Consider the following 25,252-nt stretch of genomic DNA (forward strand, 5'->3'; position numbering starts at 1 on the left):
AAGTACTCTGCATAAGCCATCAGAAAATTATGTTTCAGAACAAACTGCTGTTTATTTTTAAATGAGAGGTAACAAATTATAGTCCAAATGACTGGTTTATTTTATACTGCATAAAACTCAGGCAATCTGATTTAAATAGTTCAGGGAGTCAAGGCAGCACACGGGGAACTAGCCTTAATCATTGTTTTAACTGATATAACCTAATACTTCAATGCTGGGAAATGCTCTACAGCTGTTTTAGTGGGTTCCTTGAAACTCTCCGCAAAGCTGAAGTATACATTATGTAAAATTATTTTCTTTTAACTTAACAGGGATCCTGCTCTCCTCTAGTCACAAAGAGGCGGTAGACATAAATACAGTGCAGTGCACCACCCCCTAATAATAGTGCATTTCACTAAGGACTCACCGTATTTGGTGAGTCACTAAAGCTTAATATTTTAACAAGAGGCAGCTATAACTGGCTTTTTAAAGGGTGCTGATATAGTGGGACTCTCTTCAAAGGGGAAAAAAACATCAAAGGGAAGAAGTGCATGCTGGAAGCACTTAATTATTCACATCCAGCAACTTGTGTGAATTCACACTGCCTCTGTCCTAATTAGTGGATCTATGACACCTCTGAATGGTCGCATGCTGTCGTTCTCCCACAGCGCTGTACCATAAGCCATCGTAACCCTGGATGTATGGGAAATCAAGTATGCAGCCACGCTGCTTGTCCCTTCTCTGATTAGTTCCTTTCATTGATTTAATTGATTGAAGGACAAATTCAAATGAAGGCACGGTCTGGCGAGACTCTGACAGGACGATCTGACCAATCTGTCTTTTGTATCCGAAAGCATTATACATGAGCCTCTAACAAAGACAAATAGGTCCGTGGGAAGGCTTTACGTGTGACGCCATCAAACGCACGACCTTGGGACTTTAATTGAACTGTGATCCATGCGTCTGCTCACTGAATAAAGCACACAGTGTGATGAAAACACTCAGTGAACTGAAAGGTTTTGGCTGCACCCCGAATCAGAGCCACAAATAACAAATAAACTATGTAATCTGACTAGAATTTTAATGTCTGTTTGTGTAATAACTTCCTAACATTCCCAGAAAAGACAAAGACATTTTTAATATCTAAGATGTACCGCAGTGTGTAGGACGTAGATCAGCTGCAGCGGTACAGCTATTGAGCCAAAAATAAATAAATAAGTAAAGAAAAAGAAGAATGCTAAGGTCGTTTTGGCACGCCACTGTGGTCCTCTCTTATTTACACTTCCATCACACATTACTGTATACATAAGTCTTACCATAAGCTATAAGTCAGTGTAATGGAATGGATTAAATATACTTATCAATCATCCGCTACCCCCCAAACTATCACTTCGCATACCATCGTATATCCTTTTGCTATGATTTTCTCACATACACAATGTCTGCCTCTAACTTAAGAGCAGATTAAGGTGCAGCTTTCTTCCCTCAAGGGCACTTGGTCATGACACATTACTGCTGATGATTGTTGCAAGGATCAAGCTTGTGAAGTCTCAGCTGGAGAGCTGCACTGATGGGAATTTGGCTTCTGACTGTCTACTGCCCCAGGCCGAATAAGGGGACTCCTACAGTGTCCAGACTAAAATGGCTTTAGAGTTCATAAGCATATGTCCATAAATATTTCATGCTTTTACTCTACTGTGCTCTGAGTTTGGAAGAAATACTGTAAATAAAAACTTTCTTAGAAATAAGTTCCCGCTCCTGAGACAAGGAGAGTATACAGTTTCTGCAGCAAGAAAACTTTGCTGAAGTGTAAAGACGAAAAGCGCTCCCTCGACAGATTTTGCAGAGGAGACTCAAAATATAAGTATGGCAGCAGAACGGCTCAGCCGTTAGGATTGTGTCTGCTCACTGATTAGTAAACGAATATGTGGAGGCGTGTTTCAAATTCTGGATAGAAGCTGGTGAAAGAGAAATCACTGTTTCACTTGGCAAAATGGGACAAAAAAAAAAAGCTTTTTAAATTTTTTTTTATAAAGTCTGAGAGTCTGTTATCTCTCTTGCTCCAAGATCACTCCAACACTCTTCCATCCAACAAGCAAATAACCATAATGTAATGTAACCGCATGTCACGCAGCATTTACCACATTACTAAACAGTCAGACACAGTTAGACTCCAGGATTAACACAGAATTTCCCAAATAATAGCAGAAACAGAGAAAACAATCAAAACTATGAATGTGTATAATGATAAATTATAGTGAATGAAAAGTGGAGAAACCATGAAGGCTATGTTCTCTTACAGAAAATAAAGTGGAAAAATAAGCAGAAGAAGAAGAGGAGTTATTACAGGAATATTTGAGCAAGGACCAGAATGTCATCTTTACAAACTTTGCCTTCTGCCCGTATATAGAAATTATAATTCTTCTCTACACACAATACTGTTCCACCTACAAACTGAATTGATTCTTTCTTTGGACTCATTATAGAAGGTAATAATTTGTTTGATAAAAGGCTCATTTGAGGCATGTAGTGGTAAAAAAAAATTCTTTAATGTCAGCATCACAGCTTTCGAGATGATTAATGGTACAAATGTGAGGCCAAGCCTCTGTACCTGAAAGAAAAAAGAAAAGGAAAAAAAAGAAAAAAAATTGGAGCGCCCTTAGCAATGTCACCTTGGTGACACATAGAGAGTACAGAGATTCGTAGGGGAAGCGAGGGAGTGCGTCTTAATTGCACCCTGTCCTTTTCTACTCTCCTTTGCACAGTGTCATTCTCAGAGATAGCACCGAGGCTCCCACTGATCCTGATTGAGGCTAAAAGTGGGCAGGAAACATCTCGGTGCTTCAAATGCAGCATGTGCGTGAGCTGTACAGTAAGTATACTCAGAGATACTGAATTGCTGAACCCTGGCTGTGTCCAATAAGAATCAGCTATGTTACCCTAGATAGAGACAAACTGCAGATTGAGAGGAAGGGCTATCCACTTGTAACGAAGAAAGGAGGGGCAGGAGGACATGACTAAAGCACAGACACCAGCAATTTGCCTTATCTAGTTTGACAGGCACTGGAGTGGAGGCAGAGACGGAGAGGGCTTTTTGCTTGGGTCTTTTGACACAAACGATGTGATAAAAAGTGCTCAGATGTTAGAAGTAGTGCAAAAATGAAGCAAGAGTCACAACAAAGACCGATAGCAAATGTCTGGAGCTAAACCGCTGTGCGGCTACAGAGGACCACCGCTTGCTAGCATGTTGGGTGAGGACATTAGTCAAGGTTTACAGCATTAAAGAATCAATACTGGAGCAGCAATGAAGGCAAACAGTGATATTTGGATTCATCTTCATGCTGACCGAGGATATCGAACTGCATTCCTTGCCCAAAAACCCACATGAGCTATAAATCTTAAATGTCAAAAAGTAGCTGAATGCGAGACTGAATAATTCAGTTTGTACTGAGAAAATTTAAGGGAATTCAAGGCAGAACTAGGTGCCGACTCACTACCTCTGTAAAAACAATTAATGTGAGCGCAAACATAGATATGTTTACAGATTGGCTTTTGACACTTTGATGTGAACCCTGCATAAACTAGCATGCCAAAGTCGCTAACAAAAACAATTCACAGGCTTACCAAGCACACCGTCTTTGGGGTGAGCTAATAGGATTGGAGCATGAAACCCTTTCGGCAAATTGATTGCTCCTGTCAGACAGGAATCAATGAGACAAAACAACACGAGTTTGCTATTTTTGAATCTTTTAAATTTAGTCAGTTTAAATATTTTCAGGGCGCCGTTGTAAAAGGACAAGTGAAAAGTGTGAAAAAGCCTCGGGGAGGCTGCAGCATTTACTGCATAAGAAAACACTCAACACCATCTGGTTCTTGTTTTATTTCTGTCATCACTGTTTCCATGTACAAAAACAAGCCCGCACATGATGATTTTTCATGCACAGTAACGTTTGATTTTCTGATAAATCCAGACACACGGTACAGCTCAATCTAATAAAGGATGCCGCATACATTAGCATATCACACATGCTGCACTTATCTGTTATCACAAATGCATCTCACAACAACTCCAACTGTGATGCTGCCACTCTGAAGGCTTTGGAGATGGGTGTGCTATAGTTTGAGACAGGTGGGATGAAACGCATTGCACCAGCAGCAGTCGAGCTAGAAGCATATTTCAGTGTTCTTTTGCACACTTCACAAACTTCAGGTTCCGGGTGGCTTGACAGATTGGGTTTCTATGTCTGTTCTTTTAATGTTCAACAAAGAAGCAGGACAAAGTACCATCAAGGATTGAACAAAGAAACTGCTTCTCTGACATGTTTTCCACAAACATTTCTGACAAAACACACATTCGCAATCTCTGACTTCTGAGTCGCCTGTTATATATATATGAAGAACACATGGATGATATTACTGTGCAAACCCACTGAGTAGCTGTGGGATGAATAGTTCTGTACCTGCCAGTTGTGGAGGCAGAAACGAGTTCACAAACATTTCACCTTACAGAAAGCCCTCCTCTGGTAGCCAAAATATCTGGTCACAAAAATAATCTGAGTGGTTCACTTAAAAGTTTGATGGATCCGGATAAAACGGCACAAGAAAGAACCAGATTTATACTTTAGTGCTGGGTGGTTGCAGAGGCTTTGTAAGGGGGCTCCAAAACTCATGTGAACCTCCTTACACAACACATCAAAGCTGTGGCGATACAGAGACCTTAAGAAATGTAACTGTTCAGCACATGCTGCATTTTTACATTTTCAAATTTAGCATTAAAATCACAGACACTCATAAAAACAACTGTTTCTTTTAATTCCCAAACAGCCACACAGATCTTTTAACTGTGTGCTGTTAAATCTATGATCATAATTTATAGGTTCAGCCTCACTATAGAGCTACTCAGAGTGTCTTATACACATTTTTTATCATATTGACAAATTCATATTATTTTAAAATAGAGGTCGTGGCTCTTAGGATCCAAGCCTTTGAAGAATATTGAATGTAAAGCTTTGCATGTGATGGACGATAATACATTTTCATTGTAAAAACACTCAGTCTAATGCACATGATCTAAAGCATCAGTGACAGCCATTACTGACATTCTTTCAACATGATGGAACTCTATGATATATCTGAAAACCAACAAGTGGCCTGATAAAAGCTAAAAAAAGGGCTAAAAGTTTTTCTATGCTGTTATTAATTTTCGTTCTGCTCAAACAAAGCTCTGTAAAGAACAATTCATCATAAAAGTTCAATACTTACACCTGCTAGTGCAGAGTCTGACCTCTGAGTGGGCGATGTTTGTAGAGTGGTACCCATCACTAGCACAGTACGTGCTTACTGATGTTTTGAAGGGATTAATACTGATTAGTTTCACCCACCTAGCTGATGAGCATATATAATAAAAAAAAAACCCTGTTCTGCACCAAAAGAATGTACATTTTATTGCAAAAGTGCAATTCATTTCCTCAAAGCAATTCTGTTTAGTTTAGGTAAAAGAAAGTGATAAAACCTTTACCAAATCTGTAACTTCCTTTCTGAGATGCACTTGTTGCTCGTGGCAAAACAAAGGAATCTTATATGAGTTTGTGCTCTGTTAACTATAAAGATCCATTTTTCAAGGGATTTTAAAAATGCTTCATTTTACTTCCAAATGAGCCAAGATCAGCTTTCTATGCCAAAAAAACCAAACAAAAATATAAAACCTATTCGAATGAAAACAAAATATGTATTCACCAACTCCACTCTGACAGTGTGAGACTACGGACTGACCTCGACTATTTTCGAGATGAAAAGGACACAAATTGTGTTGGACAACTGGAACAACGGTTGTGAGCCGAAGTGGGTTTAATGTCAAAACAGCAGTCTGGCAAACTGACAATGCACTCACTAGCCCGAGGCCCTGAGGCACACTTCCTATAATTGCAGTCATATTACTGCCTCCACAGTAGTAACATACTGAAACCCCTTAATAGTGTGCTGGCTGAAATCTCCAGATTATAGAGTGTGACCTCCTGGTACTGTAACCCAGCAGTGACTTTGCTGTAGGTATATTTGATAGTTTCATTACGTATGTTTCCCCTTTCTCATAACTGTGCAGCAGCTCAACAAAGACAAACTCATGTCCATTTATTGTACTTGCCGATTAAAGAGAATCTGATTGATGACAGAGCAAGAAATTAATTAAGTTTATTGAATTAATGCGAGAATTAAACATGACGCCTGTTCATCAAAAGTGTAAGCCTTCGTGAGCGCCAAAAGGCCGTCTTCTTCCTAAAATAGCTGAGTGGTGTAGAATCGTTGCAAGCCTTGCACCCTGGTGGCTTACTCGCTGATTTATTCAGTCATTACTGTGAATGATCGGCCCTTCAAAACTCTCCTCTATTATCTGCAGATGGGATGACGAACTATCTTTCATTTTGATTCAAGTATTTATTGCGGTGATTCGGGGTAAAGACCACCTGCCTGTAACACAAAGAGGCTACCTATCTCTGCAGACACACATGCATATTGTATACATGTTTATTTCTTACCATTCTGAATGTCCAATATGTGGTGTTTGTCTAACATCCACCCGCCCATGTTGGAGGCATCCAGTTCATAGCCTTGTAACACCGCTGTCCTCTTTTCCCAGAGCACCACATCAAGACAGGACTCGTATTCATATCCCACTGACACTGAAAGTAATGACAGCAGACGCCTGTGGTGAGCAAGGTTACAACCTCCTTATAAGATACTTATAGCAGCAATGAGGCTTGTAGCTTATAAGACATTCAGTACATGTCGTCGCCATTTCTTGTATTTCCTGGTTCTGCCTTCTCTTTGGCTGTTTAATTTTCTCCAGCTGGGATGAGTTTAGAAGGCCCATGGGGTTTCTGTGTCTTGCCTGCACTGTTTGGAGTTTATGTATTCTCCTCTCATTTGTCTGTTTTATCTTGTGTAAATGCAAATAAACCACAATTCCAAATAATCAAAATATAAGGTGGCAAGAAATATTGAAATGATCAAAGTTCAGATGGAGCACATTTTAGGAAAAATCACAAATGCTGCAAAATTCTCTGAACTCTCAGTTCATGTTGAGCTTTGAAAATTTTATCAGTAAACTGCGATGATGCAAGTGGTACTAGATGTAAGTCTGTACCCCACCAGTATATAAATAAGTATGTTCAGTTAACCAGTTATAATATAAAATAATCAAAATATTCTGCATGAAAAGATTCTGTCACTTTATTTTTTCATCAGTATTTCTGACTATTGACCCTTGGCTGTTTTTCCCCCTTTTTTTCCAGGCCTCTGCCTCAGAGGCAATATTTCAGTAAGTGCACAGCTGCTGAAATATCATACATGCAAAACAAAGAAGTCAGCAAAAGAGCAATGGCCTTCAAAAATGCAGCACAGGGGGATTTCAGGATTTCACACCACCTGCTCAATCTTTATTGCACATGATAACAAAAGCAGTCCCCAGCTAAATAACCCTCAATTTAAAAAAAGTAAAATCAATCTTTAAAAGTTCAACTAAGGTTCACTGCCTGAAGGTAGCACAAGTATCTGGCGGTGAACTTATGCTTACACAACATCTTCAGTAGGCAGCTTCACAGCAGGAACTCACCCACAGCCTCCGCCAGGCCAAAGACCTTCTGATTGTAGGCGTCTGTTTTATCCCAGATGAAAGTGTAAGAAAGGTCGGGGAAGGCAGGAAAAGACTTCTGGAACTGACGGCCCATGATGGCCACCATCAGGTGGACTTTCATCAGGCCAAAGGGGAGACGGTCCTGGGTCAGGAGCACCTTGAGGATGGGCTTGTAGCCAGCTGCCCTGGAGCTCAGGTAGACCAGGTTGAGGTCACTGCCTGGTATGGCCACTTGCTCATGAAGGACCTAAGATTTAATTAGCAGTCAGACCAGTGCCAAAGCCACAGCATGGAGTAGACTTAAGTAACAGAGTTAATAGGAGCAACAAACGTATGTATTTAATGACAATAAGTTCAAATGCAGGATAACATACATACAATTTATTATCCAGGTCACATTAAAACGAATTTCATCTCAGAAAAACCTTGTTTGTTGCTAGAAATACATACATTTTATTCTAAGCAGTCAAACATTATGAACTTTTTAGGAAGCCAAACTATTTAAAGAATAGTTTTTACTTATGCCAGCCACAAACTGCAATCTTCTAAATGCAAATTGAGCTCCACAGGCAGTAAATGAATTCTTCATTATTAAAAGTCTCAGGGAAAAAAAAATATTTGAACATCTCAACTAATAATTGACAGAAGTCATTCTTATTTTTTTCGTTTTCGTCCTGGTTGCCTCACATACCGACACTATACTTATGTTGAAGCATGTCCAATGATTTTGATTTCATCCCTCTGATGTAACACAGACAGAATTTGTTCCAAACAGTAAAAACAGCAAAAGCTGCAAAGTCAACTTCTACATTTAGGGATTTACAACATAGATTTGGGCCAAATGGAAACAAACCAAATCCTGAGGCATGTAACCTCCATGCAATGTACCCTTAGAATTTATCAGTGTTGCTATGAGACAATTTATGGCTTAGTGGAGATGCCTCGGTTCAATCAAAGCCCAAAGGCATCGTGTAAGGCAAATCTGTTTTAAAAAAGATTATAAAAAACGCAGTTTAAAAAAGGGAAGAAAGCCATGGTGAAAGGAAGATAACAGCATTATTGTTACTCTGTGCTTGTGTATTTTCAGCATTGCTGTCTGTAATACTGGACTCAAACACAGGTCATTCAAAACAATGCGTCATACCAATAAATCTAGGACTGACCACCATCCAATGCCCCTCTATGACATGGATCTCACCTGGGTTTCTGGGATGATAGGACTGTCCTCTGGGGAGGTCTTGTAAAGAGTGGAAAGGGGTGTGGCCAGGATGACGGGGTTGGGCCTGACTAGGCCCGTCAGGTAACAGCTGGGGATGTCGTTCTCTTCCCGCTTCATCACCACCGTGTCCATCACATGAAAGACGTTCCAGGGCAGCCACACTGTTCGGTGCAATGTGGGGAAGGGAGCTCGTTCGTAGCTCAGCGTCAGTGATGCTCCACCGTTGGCCAAGAGGTCAAACCTTCGAATGTTGGAAGGAAATAGAAGCGTACGAATTTTAATGCTTAAATAGAAACAGCAACTGAATAACCTGCACTTATTATGTAAAAATACTGAAATCATCTTCTGCAGTAAAATCTTTAGAGGTTTCTTTTACATCTTTGAACTTAATTTTCATTATTTTGACTCTCATTTCCATTCGTTACAATAGAACTATATACTATACATGTTTCTTAGCTGTCAAAAAGACAACCATTAAACATGATACGTTGAAAACAAGTCAAATACTTCATCATAACATCCAAACACCTTTATTTTTTATGTAAAGCCAAAAAGAATATTTGCAATAATCAGTTATTTTACCAAAGGAATCGAGACTAAGTAACTGACCTTTCATTAGCAGCATTAGCACATTTCCAGATTTAATCACCACCATCGCCTTGGATTTGTTTTTTATTAATGACTAATGATGGCGAAAACTTAGACTGATATAATTTTGAAATGTCTCCTCAAGTTCAAAGTAGCAAAGTAAATATTTATGTTAAGGCTGATAATCCCTTTTTCAAAGGCAGTTTTCCCTATCAAAGTGATCCCTCTGTTCAGTCTCCATATAATATTATTATTCACTGAATCTAATTTAGGACTTCTGTTTACTCAGCGTGGTGTTAGAAGACACTTTATGGTTGAATTTGGTTCAGAGTTCTGGGAGTTTTCACTGGTGAACTGGTTTAATTAGTACAACATTACTCAGGGAAAAGTTACTGGTTTGGAAATGAAGGGCGAGTCTTTGAAGTGCTGCTCTATATATTCAGCGTGCTCCACTACCCAGGGGGTAAAGCATCTGCGTAGTGACATTGTATGTATCCACATCCACAAAGGCACACACACACACACACACGGAGATTTGAATACTCGCACATCTCATGTACGCACCCGGACCCGTGCACACGCACACGCAGCGACAACCAAGCTGTGCAGCTGACCTAAAACAGCTTCCTTCTCAAGCTCTTTCCACTTTGGGCAGTGGGGAGCTCACAGCTGCAAGAGGCCAGGCTTTGATGCTGCCCCCCCCCTTCTTAACACACTGAGCGGATCTGTTGGCTAACCAAGTGTGATTATCCCCGACCATTTATCACGCTCCTTGTCAGAAGAGTTACAGGGCGGAATATCTGAAGAAATCAGCTAATCCTCGGCTATCTGGGGACCCAAGGATTGTGATTCATAACAACAGCTGTACAATTCTCTGCCACTCAATAAGCCTTTTATTCCACATTGGCAGCACATAAATATGGTTTCTATCTGTTGAATTCGAACGAAGGCTCGGTTCATAATCTCTGACGACCATGTGCGAAATGAAGCTCCTACCTGAGCTGAACGCTCGCTGTAAAATGTGTGACATACGTTTGTCTTGTATGTATTTGCACTCCCATTATTAATAGCCAGTCTGTGGTAATAGCACGAGAAGGTCAGGCAGTAATCCCATGTTTTACTACACTGTGGGCAGATTGATTCTACCCTTGCTGATTCAATGCATTTTAAACAGCCTGGTTCAAAATGGCCTCCACCACTGTGACATTTGCATGAGGAATTGTTCTAGGGCACAATGTGCTGCTGTTTCGATTTGTTTTGAGCACATTTTGGATAACTGCCAGGACAATTCCTCCTCTGCTGGACAGCCTTTTTTTCTTGGATTTTTCCACACGAGTCTGGGGACAGCAGGACATGCTACAAATATATTTTCGCCAGGGCAAAGGTTAAAACCCAAGACTGAGCTGGCTGGGTGTCTGCTTGTACACTTGTTGATCGTTGTGTAAAGATGACTGTGTTTTCCGTTGTATGCCCCTAATGATGCACGTGAGCAGGGGAAACTAACTTACATGCCATCTTGCCGTGTGATAGTATAGCCGTACTCTGAGTAGTGCAGAAAAGACACGTTGACTCCAATCAGCGGTGTCCCATCTCCCGTTAGGACCTGACCCCGGATGACTGATGCCAGGCTGTGAGGGCAAACAAACACAGAAAGAGCTGAGTAAACAAACAATGCCAGCCGGTGTCAACAAGCATCCACCGCATCAGCACTGCTCACAACTGTCATCCCCTTGCCCGAGGCATGAGCTAAGAGGTATGACTTACTGATTGTTAAGAACACACACACGTCAGTGGTCGTTACTCATGAAAACGGCACCTAACAGAGCCACTCTCTGTGTCTGTTTACTGCTTTTAAGGACCCATAAATCAGTCGGTTGAGGGCTTCTTGTTAAGATTTTGCAGCGTCTTGCACTCGTATTGCAGCATTTATATTCCACAAGAATGCAAATATAGATTTTTTTCATGCATTTAATGCGCAATATAAAAATAGGTGCTGTTATGACAAGACACAACTGAACACACTACGTATAGCTGTAAGGGCATTTCAATTTGTGAGGCCATTGCAGAAAACTGTGGGAATAAAGTGTAAACACACAGCATCTTCTCTAGCCAACAACATTCACAGTTAAATTATCAGTCTCCTCAGTAAAGTCAACTCGGTAAATGAAGTGTACAATACACCCAGCAGTGAGGCTATCAAATGAGATTCACGAGTGAAATATTCACAGTATTGTTATCTGACCTTGCTGAATTTGGAATTTCCCCTAAATTGTATTTGAAGAGGGTGTGATCCAAGTGTGATTATTCCAGCAAGTGCTGTTGCTTCTGAAAAAGAGCCTTTTGTCAGTGTCATACTGAAGTCTTGCGTTCGCTAGCGTGATAAATGTCTGTAGTAATACTTGTGATGAAAGATAATATATCAACAAGAATTGTGTTGGAATGAGCTCTTCAGCTCAGTTACAGACATCCTCTTGATGTGAGAAGTTGCAAAGCCAGGCAAGTGACGTGTCAAAAGGCACTTTATAGGAATTCAGAACAACAAAATTCAATGCTCGAGGCAAACTGTCACAAATGGAAAAAAATGAAGGGTTTTGAAAAAGAAAAGCAGTTCTACAACACAACAGAATCGCCACAGCGATTTTTTATAAGGTGAAGCCATAAGTACTCTAGATGTGAAAGGAAAAATGCAGTTGGAATACAGAACACATACAGTGTTAGGCAGTGACGAGTCAAAAGCGGAGGCTTTTGCTCATTTAAAGTCTGTGGGCAACAATGTGTGTATACGTTTGGTTCAAAAAGAAGAAAAAGAGAATTTTTGAACACACTATGTCTATGTTTCCAACACAACAATGTGTTGGAAACATAAATCTGTCACCAGATGTTCACATATGGTGGCAGATTTATAATTTATGTAGTTCACCCTCTACCGCTGGTCAAACTGTAATGTTACTGGAGCAAATGGCAGCGGCAGTGGTGGTTATAGTGTTGGGTGGGGATGGGGGGTTAAATGCTTCACTTTAGGGTACCTCTGTGGTAGTTAGTCTGGCATGGGGGAGCATTACTCATTTAGTTTCCCCAACTCAGATTTTCCCTGCTGGTAAATGGATTTGCTTCTGGTCAATAGGTTCAGCACCTCTAGCAGTTCATTCCCTGTTTTCCCCTAAAAAAAAGGCATTTTCTTGTGCATTTCTGCTTTGTAAATCACAAACACGGAATATTCATACATAATTTAAAGCATCAGATATCCTCATCCTCTGCCATTATTCATCACGACTGCTGGGCCTGCAGGTAGAACTTGTCAAACACTAATCTTTATTTTTATATTCTTAAGTGCGAAGCGATTTGTTAAGGTAGTCCTCTGTTTGAAGGTACAGTTAAAGGGAAAGACAAAACTATATTTCTCCATCAACATTTAGCTGTTCCAATTTCTCAGCCGTGGAGCAGAATTTTAAAAGCGTTCCCTCTGCATTTTTCACCGGTGGGCAAAAAATGTTCTATTTTGCCACTTTATCTCCGGGTCATTACGTATATGAGAGTGAGAGCGTGTGTGCGAGAGAGAGCGAGAAAGAAAGATGATCAACAGCTTTAGCCTCTCATTTCCCTCCCGCTTCATGTCTGGTACAACCATCTCCCATCGTTTATTTACTGGCTCAAAGAACAAGGCCACTTAAGAGCCACAGCGAAGGTTCCCTCTTCCTTCCCTGTGACTCTATTAATCTTTTGAGAGGCAGACGGGTGATACAAGAACTGAACCACCAAACAAACGCAAAGTCGCACCACCTGCTGAAACCCCAGAAATGAATCATATAATTCATGCATTCTTATCTGTCATTGTGCCAGACTAGCGGTAGAAAAACAACGTCTCAAAACCCAGCGGGAGACTTGTGTGGGGACATGTGATATGGCTGGGGAACTATTGTGCAGGGGAGAGGGTTGGGGGGATGGGGGGGGGGCACTACACCACAACACATGTTTTATTCTCTGTGCTATACGAGGGACAACTTTACTGCTGAGTTCTGAAACCTGACCACACACTGAAATCGGCTGCCTTTCTCTGGGCTAACACAATGGCTTCTTAAAAATAGAAGGACATGAATGACCTCTAGCTGTGTCTCATTTCTCTACCTTTAAACATCAGATACTCTACGGCTTGGCATAACAGTCACTACCGTCGCTGAAAGTCTTCTCTTCTGGCATTGTTCCAGTGCTTCAGAGACTCTCATAATGTATACTCTGCAAAGGCAGTGGATAAATTATTCACGCTATAACCTCAAATGAATTAAAAAACAAAAAGGGGTCTCCAAACAAACCCTGTCACTACTAAATTCTACTTCATTATATGACTCTTTCAAAATGTACTTCATGTATGCAGTATTTGCCATGTAGCGATAAGATTTAAAAAAAGGTAATTAATTTTGTAAAATTTAGGACTACGCATGTTTGCAGAGCTCCTAAAACACTGTTTTTGACTATAAAACTAACTTCTATGAGGAGATAAAAAGGCAAATGAATATTTTGAGCAAGAGAGCTAATGCCACTGCCAGACATGAAATCGACATTAAGCTGAAGACAATGAGGATGAGGATTACTGAGAACCCGGCTGTGGGGAATTGCCTCATTCTATATTTTCAGTAAAGCATGCTATTTACATAAGGATTACTTTAAACTATTGGCGGAAATATTCCCAAAGCCTTCTGCACACAGTTTGGCAATCATTTTCCTCTCCATCAGTCACAAAACAAACTCTTCTTGTGATTCTGAACAGATGTGGGAATGCACCGAAGTTTACATGAAAAATATAACAGTCTCTTCAGTTTGCACAGAGATATTGTACAGTACTTTAATCATGAGGTAAGGTCTTGTTGCTCTTTACATCAAACTTTTCAGTCATACAAAAACCACTAAAAATCAAATTCATGCAACGAGCTCAAGAAAAAGACGTAGGCATAGTGCAAGGTGTCACAATGAATAAAAGGAGTCCTGAGAAACACAAAAAGTTTCAGCTTTTATGCCCATCAGTGTCAAAATGTCTCAGAAGCACAATAAATCTGTGTGGGTAGAATGTGGGTAAATATATCTAGTGGTGCATGTCAAAGAGTCGAAATCCAAAAGACTAAACTTCTTGAGGAATGTGAGGAAAAAAAATAAAATAATAATAAAACAAAAGAATAGTTTTTGAGCAGCTTTGCGAGGTTACACTAAACATTTCTGTGTGCAGTTTTTGTTTCTGTGCGTCCAGAGACCTGAGCAGTGTTTGGTTAATTGGTGATTACCCAATTAACACACTGATTGTCTGTCCAGGGCGTACCATGCCTCTCACCGTATGACAGATGGGCTAGGCTCTAGCCCCGCCCCCATGACCCTGAAGTGGATAAGCAGAGGAGAATGTAGAAAACGGGTATAACTGTGATGCTGTTTTTCAGGGTCAAAGTGATGTCCATTTTACATTCTCCAGGTTAAAATGACTGCCTGCACAGAATTTCATGACAGTGTATCATAGTTGGTAGCAGTGAGCAGCCAAACAACTGACAAATCTGCCTTTCACCGTGGCTAATAATTACAGGAAACTTTCTGCAATCCTGTACCTTCTTATAAAACAGAAATGTCACCTTTATGAGTTATGAACTAAAGAAGTGACTCATTGTCATCAAAGTGGTCATCATGTACAACATTGCAACAACAGGATTTTTCTAATTTTTTCAGTCAGTAATAACTTGACAAAATTATCCGTGTTTGATGTTTTTTGATGGAAGAACAGATTTAAATGAGAAAGCGTTCTATCAGGTCTCTGTTATACAAACTGTGTGTGACGGGCAGCTCACTGATGCAAAAATTAAATTATGCTGTACTTTCCTTTTTCAATTTGGAAAATCACATGGTCCTGTTATCTGGGTTTAAGCAGTCTAATCCTTATGTTTTTATAGTCATAAGGGCTGATTTTAACAGGGAGCAAGCTTATTCCTGAACCACTTAATCCCAACTTGTAGAATAAATAAATAAAACCGTGTGGCAACCAAGCGACTGTAAACAGGCTTGTCACTTTGACTGCAAAGACAAAGATGTAGATCCTACGACATTTTCGAGGGGCTGCACAGGTGTGCCTCTCTACCGGTAATGAGACAGCAAACAGCTAACTGGATCCAAATAATTAAAAAGCTGTCAGTAACTCATTAAGCTGCTTACCTGCTGTTGAAAGGGTTATCCCTGGGTATCACGTGACTGCCACTGGGGCCGATCAAAAAACTGACGCGTTCATAAAAGCTCTTAGAAGAAGACTGGGCGACTGAACTCTGGCTCTGGCTTGCGATGGCAGCTGGGTCAGGTGAGCCACGACAGTAGGTCTGACCCTGGCAGGCAATCTGAGTGCAGCAGTCTGGATCCATGCAGTCGATGAGCCCGTCTGGAAAACAGGAGGGGCGGTCAAGACAGGGAGGAAAAGCTCGGTTGACCTGGATATGTTTGGGTTTGACGAAGGAAAACATAAGCATCTCTATTACTGTGTTCACCTCTGATACACAAAGATGACTTCTTACATGAACTTAAGTTCATTAAAGCACCGACAGAGATCCTGCACTGACACAGAGTGTGAAGTGTCTGTCGCCACACGCGAACCTCAAAAGTTCTGGGGTGTTGATTAGGCCAAGGAGAAGTTCATTAGAAATCCAGCTTGCAGAGTTTTAATATATAGTGCCAACAAGTCTTTATAATTGATCTACTGTATATTTTAAAGCATGCTGTTTAACAATCTGCTCTGCCTCTACATTAGCATATTCTTTCCAGTGATGTTTTATGTATGATTGATTTGTTTTGTTTGTTTGCAATGTCACCGAGGAGCCACATCAAAGCCAGTTTTCTGTCTGGTGCAATAAGAGATACGCACCAGTTTTTTTTCCAAGGCTAAAAAGACAATTTGTATGAAGCTTTTACTTCTTCCTACCTCCCTCGTTATCCTTGCCATCTGAACAGAGCGTTTCGGTCGCTACATCGCATCCCAGCCCTCTCCATCCTGACTGGCAGATGCAGTGCCAGACGTTTTGATCCAGGACGCACCTCCCATTGTTGTTGCACAGCCCGGGGCAGCCGTCTGTCAACACATCACGTATATGTCAAACAGCCAAACGCATCAGGACGAGGAAATCAGGATGAGAAGGCGAGGAAGGGGTGAGAAGACAAGAGCGAAAGGGGCTTTTAGAGTGGACGGAGGAGAAGGAGGGACAAAAATGATTAAAAAAAAGAAGAAAAAAGACAGTAATAAGTGAACGTACGGTACAATACACCTCCAACAGGACTGGGGATGGGGGGCAGTGGAGGTGGGGAGTTGTGAGGCGTTACGGTCGTTTCACATGAGTTTTACTATAATGTGCAACCACAGCATAAATGGAAATGCATGGGATAAAAGGACAACAAACCATCTCAGTTGTTTACTTACTGTTGAAAAGCCAGTGGGAGATGCTGTGAATGCTTGTTGAGTCAAATGCTCACAGCAGTGATTTTGTGTTTAAATCAAAGTCTGGATGGCTCTTTTTGAAGTAGCATCTTTTAAGGTTACATGGATCCTCACACTGTGATTTTTAAATGAACTGCAGTCTCTTAATGTCAATTCCCCAACAATTTTCTTGTTTATATGTGAATCAGAATTTCAAGGATCTTGCTCTTCTTCTTCTTTTATTTTAGTTAAAAGTTGCACAAATCCCATTTAAGAAGCTCGAAACACTGTCTTGGAAGTTCATTGCTTTTTCTTTTTTTTTTGCCTGAATATAATTAAAGCAGGAGTAGTACATTGCAGATGTTTGAAGCACTCATGTGAAGTAACAGCAACATCAAAGGGAAGAGGAAGTGTATGTAAATAGCAGGGAGAAGAGTGAGAAGAGGAGGGAGGGTCTAGAGTCTCCACATTTACAGAAAACAGTGCACTTGCTGCCAGATCGCATTCCTTTTAGTGGAGGGTGAAGACAGGGAGCCCAAACATGACTAAACCACACCAGTTCAGGGCGTTTAATCTGGCAGACACAGGGAATTAAGACAGGGAGGAGAAGGGACCGTGGAGTCTGGTGTGAGACTGGTAAGGACGGACAGGAAATGAGGGGACATATCGAGGGGAGCAGGATCACAGCAGAAACATTATGATCGACTTGGACATAAAACAGGTGTATATACGCCGTGCTAGGAAAGACAAAGAGCAGGGAGGGATTGTTCGTGACAATCTCCCTTGGGGGGGTAGTGGTTCAATTTACCTTTATATCCTATCTTGACTGCTCCTATTACACAACCGAGGAAAGGGAAACATTTGGAAAAGAAAATTACTTATCGCTGTGGTGGCAGAGAGCTAAGACTGACAAACACATTTACTTATTGTAACTTACAGGGAGTACAAAAAGTGGAAACCGTGGTTGGCATAAAGCTGATGTACCTGCCAACTTGGTTTAAATATTTGGAAAAGAAGCTTTGCAGGTAGTTTTCCCGAAGATTATTGCTGTCCTCCCCACGTGTTAGCTGCTGCTCTAATTTCAATCTCTCTCCTCTGAATGTATCACAGTGGTTATGGTGATTGAGCCGAATAGCTAATATTAAGCATGAGTGACAGGATGTTATTGATATTACTGAAAGAGAGGGAAGCAGTGAGCTCACCCATTGCTAACACAGTTCACATTTTTAAGCAAAATAAAGGTGTTCAGCTGGCTCAGAAAAAAATATCTAGAGTGAAGTGTATAATTTTCAAGTGTAAAGTGTTTTTTTTTTTTTTTTTTTTGTTACCTGATACTCTTGAATCCAGGGCTAATACATGTAAGCCAAGACGGAGTTGCAAAGAGACAGACAGGCAGGCACACAAACATAAAATAGAAAAGAGAATGGACATAAGAAAAAGTTAGTTAAAGATATGTAAATAGGGGGGGAAACTGACAAGTAGGACATTTATGTAAGAGAAGAAGAAGAAAGAGAAGCAGCATATTTAGAGGGATGGATCCACAGTTTTGCTACATCAAGAGGAAACATCTAGCATTTAAAAAGTGAGTGTAGATGTTAATTAAAGCACTAAGTGATTAATCAGAATTATAGATGCCGATAATGATTTGTATTCTGTCTACAGGAAGCAACATAAAAGAATTCGGCAATATGTTCCCAGTGAAATATTCATTTTAAAACTCTCCAGCTGATTTACTTTGCCATAGAAAGATGGTCTAAAATGACGGCGAGCGCACTGTTTCTCTTTATATCTGTGTGTTATAACACTCTTTGTTGTCAGAGTGTATGAGCCAGTTTCATCTGGGTCTGCTTCAAAACATTTTACTGTCTGCTTGTCAGGAGTATAGGCTCGGCCTCATTCCAATATGAATGCATCATGAAGCAGAATACTATACTTTTTTTCCCCCATCATCTCTCCTTCAGCGATTTTAACAACAGCGTGCCAACGAACCAGCAGCACACAAAGACAAATCAAAAACACCTTAGCGGAAAACTGCAGTACTGAGAAAGCAGCGACAATGGGTTAAGCCTTGCATATGAAACAGGATCTAGATCCATGTGACAATACAATGGCCAAGGAAGTCCTCTATTCAGACTCTGACTATGTAATGTGATTAAAAGACGCTTTGTGCAAATGGCAGTTATTCAGGGTTTGAAAGACAAAATAGGCTCCCAGTCGTCCAAGAAAAGGTAACGCACTGCCTATTCATTGACCCTGCATCCAAAGCAAGGAGTTACTTTCCTGCTGGGAACCTTAAACAGAAGGAAGGAAAGAAAGCGAAAATGGATGATGCACAGTCGGCGCTTAGGAGGGAAAGATTAATAAGATCAGGAATGTGACCCCTCCAACAACTCCCTCACTGCAATCTCGTCTCCCCTTGGAGATGGATATGCGCTGTGGACAGCGGGATTGCTGATGAGAGAACTTGTAAATACATAATTAGGGTTCAAGAGTTTGGAGTGCTAGATCTTTGTTTCAGAGAGAATGTGTCGGCATTGAGAGGTTGGAAATTACACTTGGGGGAATGCTGCTTGAAGCGGCGGGTCAAGGTTTAACTACAGGACCTTTGACAAAGGGTAAGGTGTGAAGGAAGCTTGAGTTAAAGGTCAATAGGAAGTGACATCTTAGAACTCATTATCCTCATTAATGCCAGGTGAAGCACTGCCATTTCAGGAAAATGATATTCCAAAGAGGCCTACCCGTGGCTTTTTGGCTCCCTAAATACCTGCCCTTGACTCACTAAAAGAGGCGTCACTTCAGCAGGCGAAAGGTTGAATATCTAAACCGATGCTCTAAATTACAAAGTTAATTGTAATACGGCGTCGCAAGAAGATTTTTTTTCTTCTCTCTAAAGAGACGAGATAACATCTGTGCGTAAGATCCCGGCGCTTCTTTTTTTAAACTTGGAAAATGTTTCGTTACATCTTGATTTAAAAGCAAAACTGGCAACCTTGTAACAGAAATTCATTTTGTCAAGTTTCTCTCTGTTTCCAAGGTTTAATTCTAGTTTTAATCCACCTCCAGTACATTTATACTCACCACAATATTTGACAGCAGGTAAAAGACAAATAGATTTGTTGAACAGAAGCTGGTGGCCAAAAGGATCAGCAGCCAACAAAATTTTTTTTTAAATAAATAATAAAATTCATCAAATTAATAACAATGAACGGAATGAATACATTGAAAAATGGTGCTATTATGTTCAGTATAGTCACCGAAGCTAGTGGGGGTGGAAGCACTCAAAGCTTTTACTGAAAAAGCAGCAAGACCGTGTAAATAGAGTCACTCTGAAGGAAAATCTGACACTAAAATGCTCAGTAATTATTGTAAAAGTGTTTATACCATAAAATTTGGATTATTCTCCAGCACCTAAATATTTACACGAGAAGTGCTTTGTTATTGCATCTGGTTAGTTATTGAGACAAAAAGGTCTTATATAGTTTCAAAAATGCGACAGGTTTGATAAACTGATGTTAAAAATCCGTAATAAACATGTAGCAGAGTAAATCTTTTTGAGTTACCCTCCAACGCTGACTGTGTCTGACAGACATTTAGAAGAAATGTTATAAGACACAGAAATGTTTAGAAGATATATAAATATATAAATAAACATTAAAAAAAAAGGAAGATAAGGATAAAGATCATGGATACAGTGTTTGGTTCAGTGATCTCTGAAAATTGGATTGCAAGACGCAGTTGTTTACCTCTAAGCTCTGTGAATATCATCAAAAACTACTCATCACTTGCCATGCTAAGGTAGTTGTATTGAAAAGGTAAGCAGCGACAGCAGTACCACAATCTGTGCCTGATGCTTGAAGCTGCGCTGAAAATACTGACATTCACACTCCAGAGCTGCCCTTTTAAATCTGCCCATAAATGAATTTCCTCTGCAGTTTGTGCCCTTCTGTCAAGGGTGTGTAGGTGTACGTTACTGTATGTGTCACCATGGCTCACCGATGGTGCAGTGTTCACCCGTCCAGCCCTGGTGGCAGTCACACTTGCCCTCTCGGCAGACTCCGTGGTCGATGCAGCGTGGGTGACAGTCCCTCTGCTCACATTCTGGTCCTGTCCAGCCTTCCTCGCAGTGACACACACCACTTATGCAGGAGCCGTGGGGGCCACAGTCCACCACACACACCTCTGTCGCAAAACAAAGAGCCATGGAGACATGTAGCTTCTGTTCCTTGAAAAGTCCTTTTTCCCCCTCCCTTCTAGACTCGTGTATTTTTGTATGCTGAATAGATGCATCTGCCGACGCAGAAAAAAAACGCTCTGATGTTTGCTAAGTGTGAGCTTCCTCAGTTAAAGTGGGCCAATAAGTTTAACTGTAAACAAGACATAAAAACCGTGCAAGAAAAATCCCGACACTGCAAGGCAACTACTTCAATGTCTGACACTATTTCATCTAAAGAGTCAAAATTACTGCTATCTGTTAAAAGAATGTTTAAGACGCATCGTTATACACGGGAAATGTCAGGCCTTTGCTGCTTTCTTGTGCGATATGGATCTCAGTGGACTTGTTGTGGAAACAATTCTTTTTAAAAAGAGTGTAGACTGGAATGCACGACAGACATAAAAAAAAGAATAATTTGCATAGAAAAAATGTCCTTTTAAGTTTTATCCTGCTGCTACTTTACCAAAATGCAGACTGAGTGGTAAGAAAAAATAATATTTCTTCATCTACAATTTATCATATTAATCTTGACATATGACATGATCACTTTTATGGATCCAGGTGAAAATCCTATGTTTCCCATGTAGCCTTTAAACGACTGTACACTGCAATATGCACGGGGTGTACTGAAACTAGTTCAAATGCACACTGAAGAAATGAAAAATTAAAGGTTATAACATTCAAATATTCTGTATGTCCCATTGGAGCACTCGTGTTGGCCACACCTCCCACATTCCTTTCGCCTCTCAGCAAGGTGCAGACAAACAAAGAAACAAAGAAACAAAGAAAAAGCTCTGAAAACATAAGATTCAGCCATTTGTTTGCACCATTTTGAATCTCTGAGTTCGGTATTTGGGGAGTTGCCATGTTGTAGTCTGGAGCCAGACGAAAGGGTAGAGTGCCAAGTTATCAGCTAAGGCTAGCAGGGTGCATTCATACACTATATGGATGCATCTCACAGATAAGTACCTGCTAATTAGCACCAACATAAATAATAACATGCCATCTGTCGTAAGGGCGAGTGGAAGCAAGTGGATGGATGGATAAATAATGCTAGAAAAGCTGATTGACAAAAAAACAAAGAAATACGAAGAGAAAAAAAAACAGCGAGACCTCTAGCACGATCTTAAATAACTGTCCACAAAAAACGTAAAATTTGTAACATAATTAAATTTAAAATGTGCTAAAAGGATCAAACACTACAAACATGGAGGATAGCTCCAGTTCAGTGACTCAAATTAGCCGTCTGTCAAACCACCACCTGTCTTTCAGAGAAGCCCCTCTCGCTTGTTAAGCAGTGCTGTATCAATCATGTTTCGTGGTCCAAGATCCTGCTGCATCCACAGAGGCTGCAGTCTTTTTAACGTGTCGTAATGCTGTTTTATTTAATAGAAAGAATCATTTTCTATGACTATGTGGATGCTTCAGAAAAAAGTCAGGGCCGTTTCACACAAAAAGCGACATGCTGTGCGCCGACCGCTAGGTTGACCAAGTCGGAAATTATGGTTGCACTGGCTGCTGCGCTATGCCTGTAATATGGAATTTCTGTCTATTACAGAGCCTGCTCTGGTCATTCTGTGTTTCTATTGGTTGTGTGAATGTTTGACATACTGTACTGCTGTCAAAAGTCAACCATAGCAGGTGCTCTTCGACTATCCTGCGCTTCACCGTTGATATTAAGCTTTGGATCATGACTTTTTCCACAGTAATTCAAACAACACATCAATATATTCAAAACCATCCTCGTGTTGTGGATGTGATCTTAGACGTTCTATTAACGGTTTTTTGAGGTTTCTCTGTTTTCAGCATTTTTCTTGCTTCATGTTTGGCTTTGCCCGTTTACCCTCAACAAAACCTTTTACTAAGGGAAAAAATTAATTATATATTATTTATCATTTGATTCTAAGTCAGGTAACCCACCTTTACTAACTCTTCAAATGTCGTTGTTATTTATTTTTGCATTTCTGTTTATGTCCATAATGATAGAAAAGCCATTTTTGTTATTGTTTTTTCCCCGAAATACTTCAATCAGAAAATATTCTATCATCTTTAGCGGGAAACTAAAGAGCTAACTTCTTGCAAAGTTCCAACTCCACTAAACTTTGTAAATCCTGTTTTCATAGCTTCTTGGATGTTAAACTTTGTTGAAAAACCTGGGAGAACAGCCACACTGATTATTTTGTTGGAGCTGAAAGAATTCAGACTGTTTTTAACTTTTACCCGCCCCTGAGTGTTTGATTTTGGGAACCAAAGGAGTCTTTGGACCTGGAAATGACGTCAGACTTAACCAGCGGATAATACATAGAAAAATAATCCCATAAAATAAACTTCTTTCTTTTGTACCAGGCTGTAAACCTGCTTTTCTTCTTCTCTCAAGTTTGGCCTTTTAACACGGAAGTCTATGAAGGTTTATCTGCTTTCCGAGCCCAAAACAAGTTGCATTTGGAAGAAATGGGCACCTTGGACTTTTCTCTTTTTTTCCCCTTAACCCGAGAAGTTGCTTGTGCTACTTCTTTAGATAGCAAAGTGTATAAAATAATCACTTATAGACTCTTTATAGGTATATAAAAATAAGCACTTGGTCTTCTTATTAATAACGTATGACTCATTCGACATCTAGCTGATAGGAAATTTATTTCTCAATAACATCTTTCTCCCATTTTCAGTAAAACTTTATTTATTTATTTTTTTTGCCTGTCCCATTTGGTTCTTTAGCCATCAGAATTGTTGTCTGAAGACCAACAAGGATACCCAATGGATTTACTTTGCCAAATGGATCATCGTGGCATTGCCGTATTGGTCCATTTGATCGACCTTTGTTTTTATTATTTATTTTATTTTATTTTCAGTTGTTACAGACGGAACAGACACGAGTGAGGGATAGGAAAGGGAGAAAGAAAGAGGACGGAAAAGAAAAACAGAAGGGTCATTTTCAGTAAAACTAATGTTCATGACAGTATCGTAATAAAAGGATATTTCTTTCCAGCACGCGCACAATCAACAGTTAATTTCTTGCTTTTGCTGTAGCTCCTGTAACTATTTTTTTAAAATTCTAATTATTTCACAAACTGTTTTTTTTTACAAGTGTGGTTACCATCAAATGAAACAAAGCCTGTCATCACCATAAAAGCATTGAACAATGAAACACTGCAATTACTGTGTATCCAAAAACTTCCAAAACAACCACTTTTAAGGTTTTACATATTACGAACACTCATTTGCATGGCGTCTTGGCAGACTGAGGCGAGGGTTATGGATTTAAGTGGGTTCTTATAAAATGTTAGATCAGCATGTCTTCAAGTATGGAGTTCTGAAAAAAAACTGAGCAGCTGTTATAAATCTGTGTTATCTTTACAAAATTCAAATGATTGAATCCATGGGTGGTAAGTAAATCAGTCTGTACGAGGCTAAAGCTAATGCTCAACAATCTGTGGCTGCTCTTGTCTGGGAATAAGAAATGTTGATTTCCTGGAACTAAGAGCTTCTATCAAAGCTTTCGAACAGAAGAGCCATAAAGCTTTCTGCTGTGACAATAGCCGTCAGTGTGCGAGACGAAAGAAGCTCAAGTATGTCCTCAAATTCTAAGTGACTATAAATGCTATAGAAAATTTAGAGCCGCATGACGAAAAAGTTAGGTGCTTTTTTAAAACTTGGTATAGCTGTCAGTGAAAGCAAATTAGCCAGCTTCATTCTGCTGCCCAAAATGTAACAAGTCTTAGATGTTCATGGTTTTTTTTGTTTTTAAAACCAATCCACCCCTGCTGCTTTTCCTATGTTCATCCCCTTTACTGAGGCTCTTTTAACTCTCTGTTCCAGCATTCTGAATAGAGTTTTTCTTCGATTGACGGACCTTGGATGGTTCTGATTAAGCTGAGCCGACACTGTAGAATATTAAGTGTGCCTCTGGAGAGGAGTCATTCAATTCCAAAGGAATACCTCCTTCCCATAGAATCTATGCAATCAATTTTTCATTAGTCCAAAAGTGTTTATCTGCCTTTAACATGCCCCTGACTGAGAGGTTGTGGGCGGTCGATTCATGCTACGTGCTTGTTAATTAAAGTTTATTTAATTAAAGAAGAACCGCAGCATTAATTACGAAGGAATTCTCCACCCACCCAGGTGAGTAAACTCCCTAAGTTGTGGACCGCACTGAGGCCACCCTCACTATTGACAAGCCTGAGATATCTTGCTGAGTGA

The 25,252-nt window shown here is 40.2% G+C and overlaps 1 protein-coding gene across 9 annotated transcripts in view; it reads right to left on the minus strand.

Moving 5' to 3' along the window:
* LOC308408365 (teneurin-3) overlaps positions 1–25,252 on the minus strand; it is a 139,250-nt gene that overhangs the window by 24,678 nt on the left and 89,320 nt on the right. For 5 of the 9 annotated variants that reach the window (XM_080900556.1, XM_080900551.1, XM_080900552.1 and 2 more), the window contains 9 exons: positions 20,836–21,021; positions 18,171–18,191; positions 17,651–17,674; positions 16,354–16,500; positions 15,600–15,816; positions 10,925–11,044; positions 8,808–9,069; positions 7,589–7,856; positions 6,513–6,656 (listed from right to left, as the gene is read on the minus strand). In XM_080900556.1, coding sequence (XP_080756682.1) covers positions 6,513–6,656; positions 7,589–7,856; positions 8,808–9,069; positions 10,925–11,044; positions 15,600–15,816; positions 16,354–16,500; positions 17,651–17,674; positions 18,171–18,191; positions 20,836–21,021 — 1,389 coding nt within the window. The remainder of the gene's footprint in view (positions 1–6,512; positions 6,657–7,588; positions 7,857–8,807; positions 9,070–10,924; positions 11,045–15,599; positions 15,817–16,353; positions 16,501–17,650; positions 17,675–18,170; positions 18,192–20,835; positions 21,022–25,252) is intronic. The other 4 variants (XM_080900553.1, XM_080900554.1, XM_080900555.1 and 1 more) reach the window with 4 other exon arrangements.

The sequence above is a fragment of the Rhamphochromis sp. 'chilingali' genome (genome assembly GCF_963969265.1).
Source record: "Rhamphochromis sp. 'chilingali' genome assembly, chromosome: 13".
In the NCBI taxonomy this organism is placed as follows: domain Eukaryota; kingdom Metazoa; phylum Chordata; class Actinopteri; order Cichliformes; family Cichlidae; genus Rhamphochromis; species Rhamphochromis sp. 'chilingali'.